The 19,528-nt window shown below is 38.4% G+C and overlaps 1 protein-coding gene across 1 annotated transcript in view; it reads left to right on the top strand.

The window, feature by feature from the left end:
- RASA3 (RAS p21 protein activator 3) overlaps positions 1-19,164 on the top strand; it is a 128,639-nt gene extending 109,475 nt beyond the window's left edge. Inside the window, exons 13-24 of the mRNA XM_057363698.1 lie at positions 724-798; positions 1,667-1,790; positions 2,927-3,033; positions 3,669-3,746; positions 4,650-4,727; positions 5,302-5,375; positions 8,979-9,085; positions 10,001-10,083; positions 13,683-13,894; positions 14,716-14,819; positions 16,547-16,730; positions 17,322-19,164. Of these exons, the coding sequence (XP_057219681.1) occupies positions 724-798; positions 1,667-1,790; positions 2,927-3,033; positions 3,669-3,746; positions 4,650-4,727; positions 5,302-5,375; positions 8,979-9,085; positions 10,001-10,083; positions 13,683-13,894; positions 14,716-14,819; positions 16,547-16,730; positions 17,322-17,397 (1,302 nt within the window). The 3' untranslated portion in view covers positions 17,398-19,164. The remainder of the gene's footprint in view (positions 1-723; positions 799-1,666; positions 1,791-2,926; positions 3,034-3,668; positions 3,747-4,649; positions 4,728-5,301; positions 5,376-8,978; positions 9,086-10,000; positions 10,084-13,682; positions 13,895-14,715; positions 14,820-16,546; positions 16,731-17,321) is intronic.
- Positions 19,165-19,528: the final 364 nt, after the last annotated feature.

Genomic DNA, 19,528 nt, shown 5'->3' with positions numbered 1-19,528 from the left:
GGGAATAATGCCTAATAGCCTGTTTCTGCATTAAAATCCTATACRTTAGGTTAGCCACAGCTGAGTTGCCCAATTCAGAAACAGCTGGATTGCATTAAAGGAAAAGAAAAAWTTATATTTATTAAACTAAATTACTCAATTTTATAAAAACTAGCATTTATTGTTTCTGAGAAATTAATAACAGCTGCTGTGAAGCTGTAAGTAATGCATTTCATCCCGGGGTTGTAAAGGGATACAGTTATTCTTAGATAACTGTGCATGTGATGCATATGTTGTGACAATGGTTTATTATCTATCCAGTCCAGAATGGTGGGTGTGGGTATTTTAGTGCACTAATTGGGCAATGCTTTCAGACCACAAACTTCCTTTAAATGATTTGACAGTTTCTTCAGCTATTCTTGTCCTAAAGTTTTATGAGAAAATGTCAAGTTTTAAAGAATATGGATATACTTTCAAAGTTGACTGTTTTGGAAAAATTGGACTTTTCTTGAACAGCCTTATTTGAGAGAGCCTAAAGAACAGCTGAAGGAAATAGTAGAATGAATTAAAGCTACCTTTTGGAAAAAAATTAAGATCACTCATAATTTACCTTTGCTGTCAAAAAGTACTGTTTATAAAATTGACTTTTGCCTTTTTACCTCACATCACAAAAGCTAACAGATCRTGCTTTTTATAAAACCTTGTAGATAAACTTACAAATTGTTCACTGTATTTTTTTCCTAGATCTGCCAGGTCCATAAACCTTGTGAAATTGATCCTGTGAAATTAAAAGATGGTGAAAACCTGGAAAATAACAGGGTATGCATTAGATTTTGAAGACACAATATCTGTTTATGCCATCAGGTTAAACTGAGGTCCTCAGAAGTTTGATTTTGCAAATAATTTTGTCATTCGTGAGAGTACACTGTAAGCTTTCTTTACACCACCCTTTTAATTATTTTACAACACCTTTGCATTGTGCTACAAATGCAAGATCTGTAAAAAGTTAATGAMTTCTGCCACCCTGAGAACAAGGATAAYTTAGCCTGTGACTGGCCTGAGGAAAAGGAGRCTCAGGGGCAACYTTATCTCTCTCTACAACTAAAAGGTTGTAGCAAGGTGGGGGTTGGATTCTCCAGAGTAACAAGTGACAKAATGAGAAGAAARGACCTCAAGTTGTGTCAGGGGAGGTTAAGATTGCAGTTTGGAAAAGATTTCTTCACTGTAAGGACAGTCAGGCACTGGAACGGGCTGCCCATGGAAGTGCTGGAATCACCATGCCTAGAAATGTGCAAGAGGCACGTGGATGTGGCACTTGGGGACATGGTTTAGTGGTGGACTTGGCAGTGCTGAGTTAGAAAATCTCTCAGTGATCTGAGAGGTCTTTCCCMGCTTCAATGATCCTATGATTCTGCTGATTATGTAGTAAATAGTGCTACCAGAAGGAATGATATGCCACACGGCTGTATAATTTAAYGTTTGATTTGATAGGAATTATATTTTCACTCTTCTATTTGAATATGTGAATTTCCCAAACAGTATAATTGCGCCAGAGTTTGGTTTTCAAGTGTGTAATGTTGAAAGTGGGAATCTTTTAATGATTCCACTATGAATAAAACCAGAAATAGTACCACTTTCCACAGCAGAAAATAATACTAATTTTGTCATCATCTTTGCATTTTTTCAGGAAAATCTGAGGCAATATGTTGATCGCATTTTTACTGTAATTACAAAATCTGGTGTTAGCTGCCCTACAGTGATGTGTGATATTTTCTTTTCACTGAGAGAATCAGCTGCCAAACGTTTTCAAGGTGAGTCTCTATATATTGTTTTATTTTACATAACTGATGGCTTTTAAACACAGGTATAGTCTAGCAGTCTGCATGATCCCTGGTGACCAGCACCTTATCCAAAATAATCTTTGCAGTGTGCTAATTCTGTTTTTTCATTGATTATTCATGATTTTTAATGATGACTTGAGTTTTTTCTTAAACATTTCTCAAGGGAAAACAGCATTTAAAAAGATCATTATGATAGTACGTGTTTATGGGTTCAGTATTTGCAAAGTATACTCAGTTTTCAAATGTTCAGGGTTTTTTAATGGCTCATTCTGCAGTTTCTATGCAGTGGAATTATATTCTGCACCTATGTCAATCTGTAATAAAAGCCAGTCTATAAATTTGAGTTACTGCAAGCTTATTGCTCTAGGAGCCCATGTACTGCAAAGGTTTTCTGCTTGTCAAGAGAGAGTTGTTTCCAGTCCCTCCTAGTTGTTTTGACTCTGTGACAGTAAGTGGGCAATGTAAAACCAGAATTGAGCAAAACAACCAACCTATGTATTTTCATGAAGGGAAGCAGTTTACAGTAAGGAAGTTTTAGAGAGAGTAATATGAGTTCAGCTTTAAATCAGTCACTTTGGMGTAGGGAAGCTCAAGCAGAAAACCCTTGACTGTGCTGTCATGCTCTTTATTTTATGTTTAAATAAATAAGTAAAATGTATTTTCCGTAACTACCAGCTGGAATGGATACATTAGAAGTCTGTACAGCACTTGTGCTCAGAGCTATAAGTAGGTAACTGAGTATTGGCGTTTGTGCTGAACATTTCATAAACTCTGTAAATTATTCATCATACTTCAGTGCATATATGGAATAGCAGATGTCTGTGAAATTCCCTGKGTGGTAGAAAAGTGAATGGTGTTCKCGTAGCTTATGCTGTGAGCCTGCTTATTTTTTAAAGAGGCTCTCATTGACATTTCCTTGGGTTAGGCTAGCTGATCTCTGGCTCCAAATCCTCTATCATCAGTTAATCCCGTAACTCGCAAATATATGCATTATCCAGCACATGCTCCAGTTAGCTCTCTCAAGGCTCTCTGATAATTTCAGGAGGCTTTTCAGGAAGGATTACTGAAATGCTGAGTAGAGGTTTTTGGTTTTTGTTTTTTAATAGGTGACCTAGATGTAAGGTATACAGCTGTCAGCAGCTTTATTTTCCTGAGGTTCTTTGCTCCTGCCATTCTTTCTCCAAACCTCTTTCAGCTTACACCCCACCATCCAGTAAGTACTGTATCAGTTTTTTTCTAGCTATGTTTATGGTTCTGTCACCATTGTCTACCAAGATCTTTTTCTTCAATGCTTTTAATAGCCTTTAGGAAAAGTACCTTTGTTAGTTCAAAGATGTGTTATATCTGTCTTGAGTATGAAGCATATGTTGAATGACTTTGTATGTGAAAAACTTGGGAGATACAAGAAGTGTAAAATTTAGGGACAAATGAGGTAGATAGTCTAAGCTGCTGGGGAAAAGATGGTCATTGCTTCATTTTTACTGCATCACATTAATGCTGGATTGATTGGCAGCAGTGTTGGAAATATTTGGGATGTTAAGCAACATACACCAGGCTTCTAGTAGGTGTTCTTGTAGGGAGTGGGGAGGATGTGGACAGTGTTTTTTTTGTTTTGTGACTGATTGCCTTTGGATCTCTGAAAGTCATTAGGGTGCCTGTGGAAGCAGGATGGCTTCAGAGTCAAAACCTTTTAAAATAAAACACTGCAGGAAAAAAGTTGCTTTTATTTTCTTCTTTATTTTCTAATTTTTTGTTACTTTTCTCAAATAGGAAAGAAGAAATATCGTTTACCTTCCTATATGCATTTATTTAAATAGCTAGTCCATGTAATATTGTTCTCTTTCCTAGGATCCTCAGACTTCTCGAACTTTGACACTTATCTCTAAAACCATTCAAACATTAGGCAGCTTATCAAAATCTAAATCTGTAAGTATGCCATTTTCATTTAATGGCTTAATTTAGGAAAGTGATTTTTTAAATCTTTTATCATTAATTGTAATTAAGCCTTTAAAATGCTTGAGTTGCACTAGGCTTATGCAAAACTGGTTATGCTTGCTTTGATTATAAGCCTCTCATGCTTAGAGGAAAACTAAATCTGTCAATCTGAACTAGATTTCAGTAAAACAAAATTGTGTGACCAACCTAGAAGTCTGTTTCAGAGCTTTTCATTCCTTCCTCTGGAAGAAATACAATGATCAGGAGAACCTGTGAAGTTCTCTGATTTTCTGTGATAGGTGATTAGCAGCTCTACAGGGCTTGACAGATTGTTTCAGAATTTTAAAACTCAACTGAGTATCCAAGTAAGGGGAAGGGCTGTACTTCCCTTTTCATACCATTTCAGTTTTCTTTCTATCASTGGTGAGATTAGATCTACATTCCCATTCTCTGGGTGTTTGAATGAAATTAATGTACCTAAGGCACAGCACTGCTATAGCTGGTGGCAATTTGGGKTCGTTGGGGTCTTGTTAGGATTCACACAGGCAGCTGTAGGTGGCTGTGTACCTCAATTATGAATCCTTCAAGACCATAGAATTGCTTTTCTTACACCTTTTGTCAGGAGGAAATTAAAAGCCAAAGCAGGATTTTGAAACATTTGAAGAATGCATTATTAAATGTAGTAAGTAATATTTGAAATGCATTTTGCTACCTCTAAAATTAAAAGTTTGGTACTACTGAATGTACTGTATAACATGAAAGTAGCACTTTGCTTATTTAATTTCTGGCTAGAAAAACCTGCTTTACCTGCAGTGGCTTACCTACTGCTGTTAGCCATAATATTTCCTGTATAAACTGTATTATGATATGCATGGTTTTGACTTTGTATTTCAGGCCAATTTCAAGGAATCTTACATGGCTACATTTTATGACTATTTCAATGAACAGAAATATGCAGATGCAGTAAAAAATGTAAGTAATGCTTGTGAAGGTTCTAAAAATCCTGCTGTGTTGTTGAAGTTGAATCCTAGAAAGCAATACTACTATTGGTAAACCAGGAAATGTCTTGAGAAAAGCAGGCACCTGATAACTAATATTAAAGTAACTTTTATCAAATTGTGCATGTCAATAGTAAAATCTTTTTGGATCGATTTCTAGTTAATAATATATTAATAATATATATTGGTTAATAATATATATTGGGTTAACAAACTGCTGCTTAGAGCTTTTGAGATGTGTGTGCCTTGTAGAATGCTGCAGATGTGTGAAGAAAATTGCTCAGTCCCAAAGGAAGTGAAAGATCCRTGTAACAAAGGAGAAGCACAAAAAGTATTGGACATCTGCAGTTCTACTGCTTAAGAGCATGTGTGCTATTTTTAGGTTACAACTCAGGAAACCTCACAGATTCCTCAARCTTCTGCCATTACCTTTTGTTTAACTACTTTTATAAATACTCTSTTGTAGCTCTGCTGTGAAAACGTTCAAGATTTTAATTTGGGTGGTGTGGTCTTGTAATTTTTATATCTGCTTTTTGTTCACTTTTYAGTTTCTGGATCTAATTTCATCTTCGGGAAGAAGAGATCACAAGAGCATAGAGCAACCTATATTGCTTAAAGAAGGGTAAGTATGCATGTGCAACAAAACCCTCTACTTGTGTGCTTAGTACCATTCTAAGGCAGCTATCTTTTCTTCTACGCCCCCCCTTTTCCATCCATGCATTCAGAGAAGAAAGTAGGAAAATTCTTGTGTTGCAATTTCTGCTCTCTGTGGTTGCTATAGCTGATTTGAACATATTTTCATTTGATTTAAACATCTTAATATAAATGTGTTTTGAAGTAAGTGGAGGAGACAGAAGCCTGTAAAACTTAATCAGCTCAGCTAAGGCAAAGTAAACTTAAATCAGCACTGTATTAAAATCAAGCTGGGGGCTTTTCCTGAACTCCAGTGAATAAAAGCTGTAAAATTCCACTGTGAAGACAGATACTGAATAGCTTAATGAGGGCAAAGCCTGCAGATGGAATTTGCTTTTGCTGCCCTATACGATCCATATGCTAACTATTATCATAGCCATTCGAGGAAAATTTGAGATGCACTTGGAACAGTTTCTAGTTTTAGTACCTTTCCTTTTTTGGGAAGCATGTTCCATATGCTGTGCTCATTTCAGATACCAATTGTTGATACTTTTTGTTACAAAACTGAGTTAAGATCATCTGAGTGTACTGTAGAAACAGCTTTAAGCTGAAAGGAAGAAAGTAAAAAAATCTAAATTCTTGTCAGAGCTTAGTAAGCTCAAATACTGTTTGCAAGTAAGCTTTCATGGTTGCTTTAATTAATGCAAAAACTACATGACTACCCCTTCTAGTTCACCATGACAGTTCACTTCTCTGATAAACCTCYGTCCTTAGAACCAATTTTGTCTCTTTTAATTCCATACATATATCATTCTTTTGGTTTTCAAAATAAATTTATCGTTTGTAACATTTGCCCTCTAACTGTAAAACATTTCTTCTGCCTCTGTCTTTCTTTTGCTCCTGTCTGATTTTTTTCTGTCTTTTCTTGCTCGGCCTGTGGCTGCTGTTGTAAGGACTCTTAAACTAACAGTAAAGAAAGTTGATGGTAATAGTTCATGCAGGTAAGATGGTAGAGGCAGTTGCTGCTTTGCTGTAGCTGTTGGCTGACAGCATGTCCTTTGCAGCAGTAGATTTGTCTGACCTAACTTTGGGGACGAAGCATTCTATTTAACCATCCTGAAATGCCTTTGTAAACCCAGCAGAGAACATTTAGTTGCCCATTTCATGATGTTGACCTTCTTAAATTTCTTTTCCTTAAAACAAAAACCTGCTGTAAATAGAGAAAAAAAAGAGTTTTATCTGTAGGCAGAAGCACCAAGTATGTATCCTGATGAACTTACTGAAAGTAATGAAAAGACCATACATTTTCTAGGCACTTCTTAAGTAGTATTCATGTAAATTGTTCTTAAAGTTAAGGAATGGCCTTCAGCAGTCTATTTTTCCTGACATTTTGCATTATTGCCATGTTTTGTCATGGGAATTTTTACAGTCTTTGATTTGATTCTTCTCCAGATTGAATGGCTCTCTAGTGGGGTTTMTATTTGCCTTTGCAATATTTTTGCTTGCTTTTGGTTTTTTAATCTATCTTTGCCTTTATTAAAAGTATCAGATGGAAAGCGATAGCATATGGATTTTTGAATGAACAGATTAGTCATTGGCACTTGGGTTTGCTGACATCAATCATGCCATCACTGCTTAACAGCTGCCTGCCCGGTTCTTACCAAAAAGAAGAGAATTGAAAGGAAAACTAGTTGTTTTTGTTGATGAAAAGGGCATGTCAATACTTCCAAGCAAGGCAGATCCAGACTCAGTTCTACCATAAGCATGAGAAGAAGCAGTGTCTCTAACCACCTTGTGCTGAAATGGGTTTAATCTTGGACTTTTTCTCCCTTGCATCTATTTGCTCTGGCTTCTCATACATTTTGCAGTTGCTAGAAACAAAGAAATTGACCTTACAACTTCTGTGACTTTGAATGCTTGTCATCTATCTCTGGAAAATAAAAGTACATTTTTCTCTTGGCTATGTCAGTTATRAAAAATTTAATTAGAAATATGCTCTTAGCTCTGCCATATGGAATTTGCATTTTTCAAAGAGGGGAGGCTCTGTAGGAGTTTGCAATTTTAAGTCACCTCTAAATGTTGGCCTGAGAAGGTCTAGAAACTAACTTAAGAGCATGTTGTCCTGCCAGAAGATATCAGCTCTTCCTTTGAAATTTGCCTTAACCTGCAAATACGAGAGCTACTTCCAGTGGGCTTAGTGATGACCTGAATCACATGGTTTTATTAAATATTTCTCAAGTATTCCAAGAATAAGGACCAAGACAGTGACTGTATGACCATTTTAAGAATGAGAGGTGTGTAACTATAACCAGTTAAAAAAAATATTGGTTGCTGTAGGTAGTCCTTGTCAGCTTTTGCCCATACAACTTGGAATGTGCAGCAGGCACCAGCCCAACTGATGACAGTACAGATAAAGTCTGAAGGAATTTGGGTTTCTGTTTGAGCTTTAAACAGACCTGTGGTTTGGTTGGTTGTAGTTATTTGTGACTGAAGATACCAGAAGCAAGAAACAGTATTAGCTGTCCTAAGCATTTTAGCTTTGCTATTGAAAAACATTCAACCCAGTCATTCGCTGTTCTCCCTGTGTGCCCTTTGTGCTGTGTAGTGCCTTCCCACTTGATAAAAACTACTCTGTAGTAAGTAGCTTTTACCCACTCCATTATACAGTTCTGTATTTGGCACAGTAGTTAATGTAATGTGTAAAGTAGCTGTTATCAACTCTCTACTGCATATTCATACACATTTTTATCCACCAAAAGTGATGCTGAGCAATATGAAGTCACCAAAGTCACACTGAAGCTTTTGGATTGATTTAGTGGTTAGGAGAGTAGTGGATGCAACACAGTTTCTCAGTAAACTCATTCCACAGTGAACTCATTCAAGTTTAAAATTAATTAAAACTGACAACTCACTAAATGAACACCCCTAATCTGCTAAAAAAGAGGTTGGGGGTGCTCTATCTTCTAGCCATGAGATTACTTCGTGTGTTACTGAAATTGCATTTCCAAYTGTGGTATCAATGTGCAATTGCAAATGAGGTTGTGGAACATCCTGATTTAGTTTCTAGAGCTCGAGAGTGATTAAAGCATGTAAAGGTACAGTCCCTGTGCTCCAGAGGCTTTACACTTGCCTTTTAATTATTAAACATAGTCTAAACCTTTTGAGCTTTCTCACAGCTTAAAAAAAAACCCAAAGCTTGCAGAGTCAACAGGTCGAGCTTGGCAGAGCAGTACTAACCATGTTCTGCCTTTTTTCTGCTGTACTGGGAAACCATTTAGCTGGATTTGTAACTGCAGAAAGGCACAAACTGCAGCTCAGTTAACAACTACAAGTCAAGTTACATGTCTTGCCTTTCATCTAGATTTGGAAAAAGGACAGACTTAACTAATAGATATACTAAACCTATCCAAATGTTTCTCTTCCTTGCCAAGAAAGACTTCAATAATTAGAAAACTTTGTGTCCCTTCCTAAAGCTTTGCAAGTGCCATGGCACATATCTGTATGTATATTTATATATACGAATAAATCAACGTACCTAAGCATATATCTTTAAAATCTGGTGTATTGTAACAATTGTTGTCCTGTTTGCTAGGTTCATGATCAAGAGAGCACAAGGAAGAAAACGATTTGGTATGAAAAATTTCAAGAAGAGATGGTTTCGTCTGACAAACCATGAGTTTACCTATCAGAAAAGCAAAGGTAACAAAGGTTTTCCAGTCTTGTTTTAAAATATTAAAGCAAAGATTAAACATAAGGATTGTGTAGGAGTAGAAGACTGAGATCTAAATCTGTAACCGTAGAAGACACAGCGCAGGCAAGTCTGTCAGCCTGTGTATTCTTGCTCATTTTCTAGTGTCTGTACTGACAGAGAAGCTGGCAAATAGCAAAGTATTTGATAAGATTTGTCTAATATCAGTTAATAACATCATCTGTAGGTTTGATGGGTACCTAGATTGTCCTAGGAAACAAAACTTACAAACCTTAAGCTGGGATTTGGTTTGTGTTGGGCATTCTCAGATGCATCTCAGGATGTGCTCATAAATTCTATAGCATTGGCACAACTGGATACAGTAGACAGAGATTCGCCTGCAGTGTTTGAATTTTCAAAATGTGTTTACTTAATGTTGTCTAATAGCAAGGATTTTGCTTTTTGCCCATTGTTCCTGTCTGTTCAGTAGTACACAACAAATACTACTTCCTTCCATCATATAAATGCACAGGGAGTAAGAAAGATAAGGAAATATGTTCAGATCATGCCAGTCATTATTTCACACTCAGCTTTGAGATCTTGCATCACCACAAATTCAGTTCAGCCAACAGGAATGATTTATTTCATTGTCACCTTCACAGTAAATATACTGTGTCCTGCTTCAGTTATCAGTTTCTAAGAGATTTGCTAGCATAAGGTAGTGTGCAGCTGAAAACAGAAATGTGCTTAAGATAATATGTAGGGACCATGTTAGCAAATCCCCGCTGCGGGCAAGATTTTCCTTCTTTTCTTATGCAGTCAAAATCATCTTCAAAGAAACTGAATCAGCRCTTAGAATTAGGGCAAAAGGTGAAGATGAGGTTTGAGTAAGTTGCTCATTATCTGTTTGTGTGTGTGTTCTGCAGGTGATCACCCTCTGTGTAGCATTCCAATTGAAAACATTCTGGCAGTGGAAAGACTAGAGGAGGAATCCTTTAAAATGAAAAATGTAAGTAGGTCATCTTCATTAATGTATTTGTTAGGCTGCTCTAGATCCACAGCCTAATCGCCTTTTTCCCTTTTGTAACCTGGATTGGATTTCTATTGAAAGATGTACAACCACAGCTGCTTGTTCTGTATATAGTAGCAGGAGTTTCCAAAAGTACAGCCCATTGAGATTCTTAACAGCCCAGTCAGCAGTCTTTGGATGTCGTGATSTGCAGCACACTCAGTACTGAGCGCTGCTGGTCAGCTGTCAGCTCTGTAATGTCACACACAGGTAAGATGATCGAGTCCCTGCCCTTTCTGCCAGGCCTCTCTGGTGGGAAGGAACTTGCTGCTTGTAATGTTGAAGGATCACAGCTTCTTTATTAGCTATTAGGTTTCTTTATTGCTTAATGACAGTATATATATGTATGTATTTATGTCTTTATATTTAATTCAGGTTAGCTCATGTACCAAAACAATCTCTGTGCCATGCTAGTATCAGGGAATAAAATACAGCTGCATTTCTCATGCATGRAACACTACTGCCAACTTCTGTATGRAAGATACACCATATAAATCATTCCTTACACCATCCATTGTGTAAGAACAGAGTTGATCAGTTTGGCTGATGTTGGGAGCCTTTTTAATACACCTTTGCCTTTGAGTCTAGTCCTTGAGAAATTGTATTTAAAATTAAACAGAATAAAAGAGCTCAGTGTTTTTTCCCATTCTAAACATGCATGTACTACAGACTTATTTATGCACATAAATGGTTGTGGCTTTTATGTTTTTCTGCCTTTAAGTTTTTCCTGTCATCTACACTGCTTGTGAGCACCATGTAGGGCAGTTCTCAAACCTGCCGTAGATATAGGTTCCTCAAACAGCTCTTTGTTAAAAGTGAAATACAATTCTAGGCTGCCCAGTATTTCCCAGTTTCAGGTATTATTTTGGTACCATCTCTCTCTTTGCTAAAACACAGAGTAAGTTTCAGTTCCACCTGCTTTCAGAACACATCTCAATTGTACTGTAGTTTGCTCTGGTGTTTATAACTCYACTACATAAGCAAAAACTAACCAAGCTGCAAAATAATTTAAGCTGTCACAAGGCAGCTGTAACATGTGATGAACCATTGCCACCYGCATTCTGAAAACAGCCACACAGTTGAGATAAAACTCACTGTCTGTGGAGAGGAGCTGCATTATAATTCTGTAYTTATGCTGTCTACTGGGCTAGACTGAGCATCCAAAATACATCTTTATTTTGAAGATTCATTGCAAGAAAAAATATACCTTTATTGTTAACATCAAAAACTGTGTGCTATTTTGGTTGCTTGAATTCAATATTATGTGGGAAATCAAGGTGATCACATCCATTCTGGAAAGTAACATTCAGAGTCCTTCCATAAACAGTAGAAAATACTGTTACCACCCTCTTGTGCTAATGTATTCTTATTTTTCTTGCCATATGTAAATAGAATACTGCAGCGAGGATCAGAATTCTCAGAACACCACAGCAGATGTATTTGCAATGAATATTCCTCATGTGTGCTAATTGTGATTAAAGATTCACATTTTATGTAAACACTGTCTGTGTATCTGTGCTCTGAATTGCACCAAGTGTGTCTTTCTCACTCATGATAAATCTGCCTGTCTGGCAGTAAGGCCAGTAGCCTTCATCATTCTTAAGCATGGTCTGGGGAATGTGAGGATGGTTTTAAGTATTTTTTGGGTCTTCTGTGTTGTTTGGGAGGTAACTGGTGTAAAAGTCTTGCAACCACTTGAAATTCTTGGCTTAGTTGTGGGCTCCTCAGTACCAGTTACCATATGCTGGATCGCTTCGGTTGGGATCCCCTTACACAAAGCCATGCTCCTTAAATCTGTTCCTTTGTTGGAATGCAGGAGACTCCGTTTACCCCAGCAGGACATTAAAATTCTTTTCCCTGTAGTTCTCTGTTAATACAGGGTTGAAGTGCATGCTTCTATCTTCCTTTTTCTTCCCTGTTTCCCAGACTCCAGTTGAGAGTTACATCCTGAAGARTTTTGTCAAAAGGACTCTCTGGTGTGTGTCTGGCACTGTTGGACTGATCACACCAAGCAGCTCCTACACTGCTATTGTCTATTGTGCTTTTCCAATTGTTGTCTGATACCAAYAGGGATACTAGATCCAGGGAAATGGTTGTTTGAATTTTCCCTTTCCTATTTGGAATGATGTGACCTAAAAGTGTTACAAAGGAAGAAAGGATTGTGCTTGGTACCAGTCTGCAACATCTTCCCAACCAGCTAGGTGCAGAATTCAGGCCATTGTTTCAGGTCTATGTAACARAGGCAAATTTCAGTTTTGTTGGGGGTTTTGTTCTGGTTTGTTGTTATTGTTTGGTGATTCGTTTCTATGTTTTTTGTTGGGCTTTTTTTTGGTGTGTGTCTGTGTCTACAYCTYTYTGGTTTTCTTTTTAAAATAGCACAGTGAAACCAGGTGTTTGAAAAATTATATTCCTTATGATATGGGCAATGATCTGAATAACCAAATGAAGTAGTAGAGGGGACAAAGATAATTCAGGCATACCCAAGAGAGAGAAGAAAACACACTAAAAGAAGTATTTGCAGAAGCTAGAGGAAATGAAGGAAATATACCTTTCCAGAATTTGCAGCTAGGATCACTGACTTGAGTTTAGTAATCTTCAGTGCATGATTAGTGTAGTCAAGCAATAAGGCTGTGCATCAAAAACTTGCTTCTTTATTGTTAACATCAAAAACTGTGTGCTATTTTGGTTGCTTGAATTCAGTATTATGTGGGAAATCAAGGTGATCACATCCATTCTGGAAAGTAACATTCAGAGTCCTTCCATAAACAGTAGAAAATACTGTTACCACCTTCTTGTGCTAATATATTCYTATTTTTCTTGCCATACGTAAATAGAATACTGCAGCAAGGATCAGAATTCYCAGAACACATTCAGGAAAGTAAATGCCCTTTTAGGTTGCAAGCTGGTTTGAAAAGTTAGAAGATTTTTAGTTTAGATTTTCAGTGACCAAGCCAGAATACAGAATTAATATGTAATTATTTAAAGCACCTGATGTCARTCAAAGAGAAGCAGGGTTTCTGTGATTTTCTAATAGCAGCTATAGTTGGGTGCAGAAGCACAAAAGTTGCTAAAAGGCAAAAGTCATGCTGAAACAGGTATTAAAAAGACTAGAGAAATGGCAATATTAAAGCAAAGCTGTCACTAAGGCTGGATGCAAACTTGTTTTTTCTGCCTCCTGTTGACGACGATTTCCTTTCACGCCAGCGCTGGGTTCCTCTGTCAGCCTTCCAAATCTTGGAGTTGCAGCATTACTAAAATTGCTTCCCTGAGGCTGACAACAAATCTTGTTGAGATCCAAGCAGCAAGTTGATATTAACTGTTTGGAAATCATCTCCTACAGGAATGGTATCTTGCTCCTTGTACCAGGGGAAAGGTCTAGTTCTTTCAGGGGCACATTTGCTGCTTGGTTTTGCATTGATATGTATTTACTGGTCCATTCTTTCCTTAAGCTGTGTTTTTCCTGCAGAAAATCTTCACTCCAAGTCTAGTCTTAGGTTCACTGGCTCATTCTAATGCTTTATTTTGTGGCTTATTTGCAGATGTTCCAGGTGATCCAACCTGAAAGAAGAGTCTTGTATATCCAAGCAAATAATTGTGTGGAGGCCAAGGACTGGATTGATATCCTCACCAAAGTTAGCCAGTGCAACAAGAAGCGCCTCACAGTCTACCATCCCTCTGCCTACCTGAATGGCCACTGGCTTTGCTGTAAAGCTACTGCAGACAACACCCCTGGCTGCACACCCTGCACAGGGTAAGGGTCTGAACATGCCAGCAGTGTCAGTACTGCCATGGGTCTGTGTGTCTCTGCAGAGTGACTTGCAGGTGCACAGCTAACCAAGGTTTGCCAGGTGTGCAGGTGTTCAAAGGCCAGCTGCTGGTATTCCTGATACTCTCAGTGTCTGCATGTCTTGATCAAAATATTGACATTTTTAGACTTAAAGATGGTGATAGGAGTTGGCTGTGGGATAAAATACTTTGGTTTTGATCCTCTGTCATTAATAAAAATGTCAGAAATCCCATCAATATCCTGTTTTCAACTTCCTGAAGCACTCATCTGCTGATAAATTTAATTCTAAATTGATCTTTTCAGGGGCCACTCATTCTCTCTCTTAAATGAAGATGCACTGTCTGATTTGTAGAAAGCAATTTTCCTACAGGACAGGGAACCTCTGCTTTTGATTTCAGCCACAGTTCTGTGGTGGTCATACAGAAAACAGAGAAGTAACGAGACTGTAGGGGTAGTTATACTCRGAATATGAGAGCTGGGTGGTTGGAAGTGCAGTGCTTTGGCTCCTCCATCTGGTTGTAGCAGACTAATTCACCAAAATGTCAGGGTACTGATACAGTCTTCTCTTTCAAGTCAGTGAGAGTGTGCTGGATATATAGAGGCATAAAGAAGTTTGAACTTGTCTTTTTCTTTTGGGAAAAATGGAAGGTTTTGACCTCTGTTACACACAATCTGTTGGCTGTCATGAGAACTCACTTTTACTTTGGTTTTCTTGTTAAATGCTGTATGTGCCATAATACACTGTTTAGGGTATAACTTTTAACTCTCTTCCTGATGCCTTGCAGAGGCCTGCCAGCAAATATACAACTGGATATAGATGGAGATAGAGAAACTGAGCGCATCTACTCTCTTTTCAACTTGTATATGCCAAAATTGGAGAAAATGCAAGGTGAGGATGAAAAATCATTGTATCTCCAATGCACTTACCAGGGCAAAAATACCTGTGAAAAGTTGGATGTTCTGGCTTGACCAACTTTGCAAATCACATTCTAGAACACAGTGGCCATTTTTTCACTTGTTTCCCCTTTGTTATCTTGAGGCAGTTGTGTGTATTATTTTTGGTGCAGTCTCATGGTCTCTAAAAAGTTCTTTGCGTAATAACAGTTGTTTGAARTATGGCTTTAACCACATCATCCTAAAATAGCATAGGCACAGAACATTGCTTGGATGCTCATCAGTCAAATCAGAGCCAGCACTGAACCATAGGTTTACTGATSCTGACAAGAAGCACCAGCGAAGTTGAGGTTTCAGTGGAATATGGTTTTGTGTTACCAGAGTCATGTGCACATTCCCTGATTCAGATCCTAAGAACAGGCTGGGTACAAATGGTTTCTTTGGGAAGGCTCTTTCAGAATTACCCATGAGGACAACCTGTGGATGCCTGTGTAATGTTGAAAAGTGGAGTTTTGGCTGGGAAACCTTGAGGAGCTGAGGGAAGCAGAGATGTGATGGAAAGGCTAAAAGAAAGAAGAGACAGGAGAGGAAGTTGGTACTAGAAGGCATGCCAAGAGAAGTATCCGGTGTACACAGTGCCAGACTTGAAATCCCAGTTTAGCACAGGGAGTGGCGGGGAAGCCTTGACTGTGGCACTGATCTTTAAATAGGACTTTATTTTATAATATGAGATAAGCCAGTGGTGTCAAACACACAGATTGGAAAGCACTTCAATCTGTTCCTGGCTGCTGTGCAGTTGCAAACTCAAGATCCTCACCACTTCCGAGCTGTCTGAACCGGTGCCCAGCTTTCCCCTGTTCCGAATCCTCGCTGCCAGAGCCAGCATCGAGTTTCGGTGTTGGGGAAAAGGACGCAGCTCTGGCACCGACAGTGCAGCAAGGGGAAGGGAATTTGAAAGCTGACACTGGGACAGCARTAAAGCTAGAAAGAGAGGCAAAGTRAAATACTCTTGCCCTTTCTAATATGCTYGGTTACAGCGCWGGAGTAGATCACATGGGAAATGTGTTTGGGTGTTCACATGTATKCAGTGTCCAGATCTCTTAGTAAGGAGGGCTCCCTGCTAAGATCAGAAGGTACAGAAGTATAACTTGCCCCTTTGGATGTCATTGAGCAGGCAGCCAGACAGTAGTCATGGCATATTCTGCTTATGCTTATTKTATGAATTTTTTAAAGATAATGTGGTAAAACATGGCTACTTCAGCCTGTAAYGTTTTTTAATTCAACCTGTACTTGCTGCCTGGGGATGGAACCTGTCCCAACAAGTGAATACTTGACTTTGTGCAGGCCAACCCTGCAGCACAGGGCCAGAGGCAGACCTGTGTCAGAATTTCCAAAATGTGTGCCTGGGGTACTGATAGTGGCATTTGAGATTAAAGCATCACCTATGCAGCACAGGACAGCTTCCCACCAAGCCAGGAGCAGTTGCCAGGTTTGCTGCCCTTTCTGAATGAGACCAGGAGGAGGGAATGGGCATGGGACAGCCTCTGTGCCTCCCAACAGCCCAGCAAAAGGACAGAGAACTGCTGTTGATGTCAGCCATAGTGGTCTTACGGAAGCAAACCAAGAAACTGTATGAACCCCAGACTGAATATATTTAGTCTGCTTGTCTTGTTTTGTTCTGCCTGCCTGATATCTCTTCCTGTACTTTGTTTTTCCCTTCAGAGGCCTGTGGGAGCAAATCTGTGTATGATGGACCTGAAGAGGAAGAATATTCTACATTCGTCATTGATGACCCTAAGGAGACATATAAAACACTAAAGCTGATTATTGAAGGTGTTGGAACTTTAGAGCAGGAGCATGCTCAGTATAAGAGGGATAAATTTAAGAAGACAAAGTATGGAAGCCAGTAAGTATGGATTGTCCAAACAGGGAAACAGTCCTGGAAAATGGTATTTCCCTTACTTATGCTCTGGCTTTCACCATATTTTGTCCAAAAAAGATCCTGCAAATACAAAGTAGCACTTAGGATTGATAGTGACTTAGTGAATTAGTGACTTAGGATTGATATCACAATATTTTAAAGGACTCTAAGGAAGTTTTTAATGCAGTTTCATTCATAAATGATAAATGGAGATTGGTTATATTGTTTTTAAATTTTGAACTCGTGCTGAGCTGAGCAGTTAAAAACAGAAGGTACATGTGTTTACCAGCTTRTCTTGGAGTATTGGTTTAAAAATGGAAAGAGTGGCTGGCACAGCCACATGACTGTATTTTGTGTACACATAAATAAAGCATTCTGCATATGGCTGACAAAAAAGAGGATCAATTCAGTCAGTTCTTCTAGCTGAAGTAAAATGCGGTATTATCTTTACAATYACACATTTGAAAATCAAACTTAGGGAGAAAGTTCTTGTGTGTTCTACTTTCTGTTCTGACATTTTCATGTCCTGACAGAAAACCCTCTTTATAATACTGGGTTTTTTTCCTTTTCTTTTAGGGAACATCCCATTGGTGACAAGAGCTTCCAGACGTACATCAGGCAGCAGTCAGAGATCTCAGCACATTCCATATGAAGTGCAAAGGAAATCACAGGGCAGTGCTGAAGGGTTGATCAGTGATGCTAAACAGCAAAACAAAAGGGAAGCCACACATGTAGCAAAATGTATGGATTAGATAAGTGTCAAACTTACAAACTTTGAGACTTTGGTAAACGTATTCTCAAGAAACTGTTATAATAGTTGCTATGCACTTTATTCATCTGGTTATTGACAGATGATAAAACCCTGCCTTCTAGGCAGTTGTCACGAGTATTTTTAAATTTGCTTTGGTTTCTTGGAATCTAGTGATCAGTTCAATGATCACGGTGTGTGGACTTCATCTTGACAACTCCCATGCAATTCCTTACATTTTGGAAACCAAGCATGCTGCTGATATGCAGCATTTTCTAGAATGGTTGTTTGTTACTGTTTTTTGTTCCTGATTAATGTATATTATGCCACACCCCCTGCGTGCTCTCTTAGGAAAAGCTTAGTAACACTTTACTTTTAATGCCTGCRTTTAGAGAAAAAGCAGAGAAAAATCCTTCTGGTGTAATCTTCTACGTTGTAGCTTGTATTCTGAGCAGGCCWAGGAGCAGGCCTTTTGTTTTTACAGCAGCGTAATTTTTGCTAACTGTGCACAGTTTTTAATAGAAATTCAAATCTGAATGGTACTCTTGATATTTTTGAGATACGAAGTAATTTCTCCAGGTGCATTCAGCAGAGTTTGGATTTGAAGATGCAACCTCAGCAGTATAATAAAACTGACTCTCAGAAATATGAGTAAGAAAGAAATGAACTYGTGTCAAAGCTACGTGTGTCTCTTACACAGTCCAGTGAATGGTAATCTTTGAAAGTCTGCCAACTGAAGGGCAAACTAAGCTGATTTTGATGACCTTTTGTCACCACAGTGAGAAGGACAAATAGAATATGAATCTGACAGCTGAGACGTGCTGATTCCTAGGCACAAAAACCATCAAGATGGGTTTTCTCTGAAAGGAAGTTTATGCACTGGAGTCCATGCTATCCTAGTACCACTCGCTTTTCTGGAAAATAGATTTCTACTTTTCCAAAAATGTTTTTAAATACTTTTTGAAAGAGACTTGTTAAATGATATTTAGTATATTAACATGCATAATGATAACTTGTTAATATTATGAGAGTAGTAAAAATGGAATGAACTGTGTATCTCACTAATACCAACAAAAGGAGAGGAATAAAGATCTTCTAAATATTAAATGCATATTTATGTATGCTGTTTAGTTGTACACCGTAATTTTTCTCTGTGTAAGGGTCTGATATACAAAATCTAGCTTTGATGGCTTGGAAGCCTGCATGATGGACTTTAGGCCTCTGTGGGGTAGAAGTACTGGTTTTAAGCTGAGTTGATCRGAAAGCATTGAACTATCAGTTTAATGTGAAGATGTCTGTGTCTTTGCTTCAGGTGTTAAAGAATAATTCTTAACTGTGTCCTCATTGCATCTGACATGATTTAAGATGGCTAAAGTACTTTGAATGCTTCTGTTTGTTAGTAATGTTCTTAGGAATTAAGTTTTGGTTTTGTTTAAGTATATAGTAGACCACCTTCTAGTAGATGATAAATGATCTTTTATTCATCTTCACCCAGCAKACTTGGGAAAGGGAAGTAATGAAGCATTGCAAAGATGCATTTTGGACTCCAAGCTTTTAGCTGCCATGAACTGCAATTTTTAACATGTATTTGTAACTTAATATTGTTTATTGAATACTAATGACCTGTAATGTGTGTTCGACTTGCCAATTAAAAGAAATTGTTTATTTCTGAAAACTGTGTCCATATTTGGAGTGTTTTTAAATTCATAGTGGCCATTGGTGTGCCTCTGGGCACAGCATCCACTGTGCAGTGGGGCCACAGATGGAATCCTTGAGAGTGTGAACTGCCGAGTCCCATCCTCGCTTCCTCCTCCCATCCTCACCCACCCCTTTTCTTGTCAGCACTGCACCCATGGGACTCTGCAGTGAACTGGACTGGGCATCTGATCCAGCCATAAACTACCTTARCAAAGAAAGCTCTCTCAGCTAGGTCAGCATCTGAACTGGTTCCTTGTGCTATTGCACAGTGACTGAGCTGAGACCGTGATGAAAGCACAGGAGGAAGAGCTGAGCCCACAGCACCTGTGGAACCACC

This window comes from Malurus melanocephalus, unplaced genomic scaffold, assembly GCF_030028575.1.
Source record: "Malurus melanocephalus ecotype Western Australia unplaced genomic scaffold, MMel_1.1 scaffold_1, whole genome shotgun sequence".
NCBI classification, from domain to species: Eukaryota; Metazoa; Chordata; class Aves; order Passeriformes; family Maluridae; genus Malurus; species Malurus melanocephalus.
Note: the sequence above shows the minus strand (reverse complement) of the source record. Positions and strands in the feature narration are given on the sequence as shown.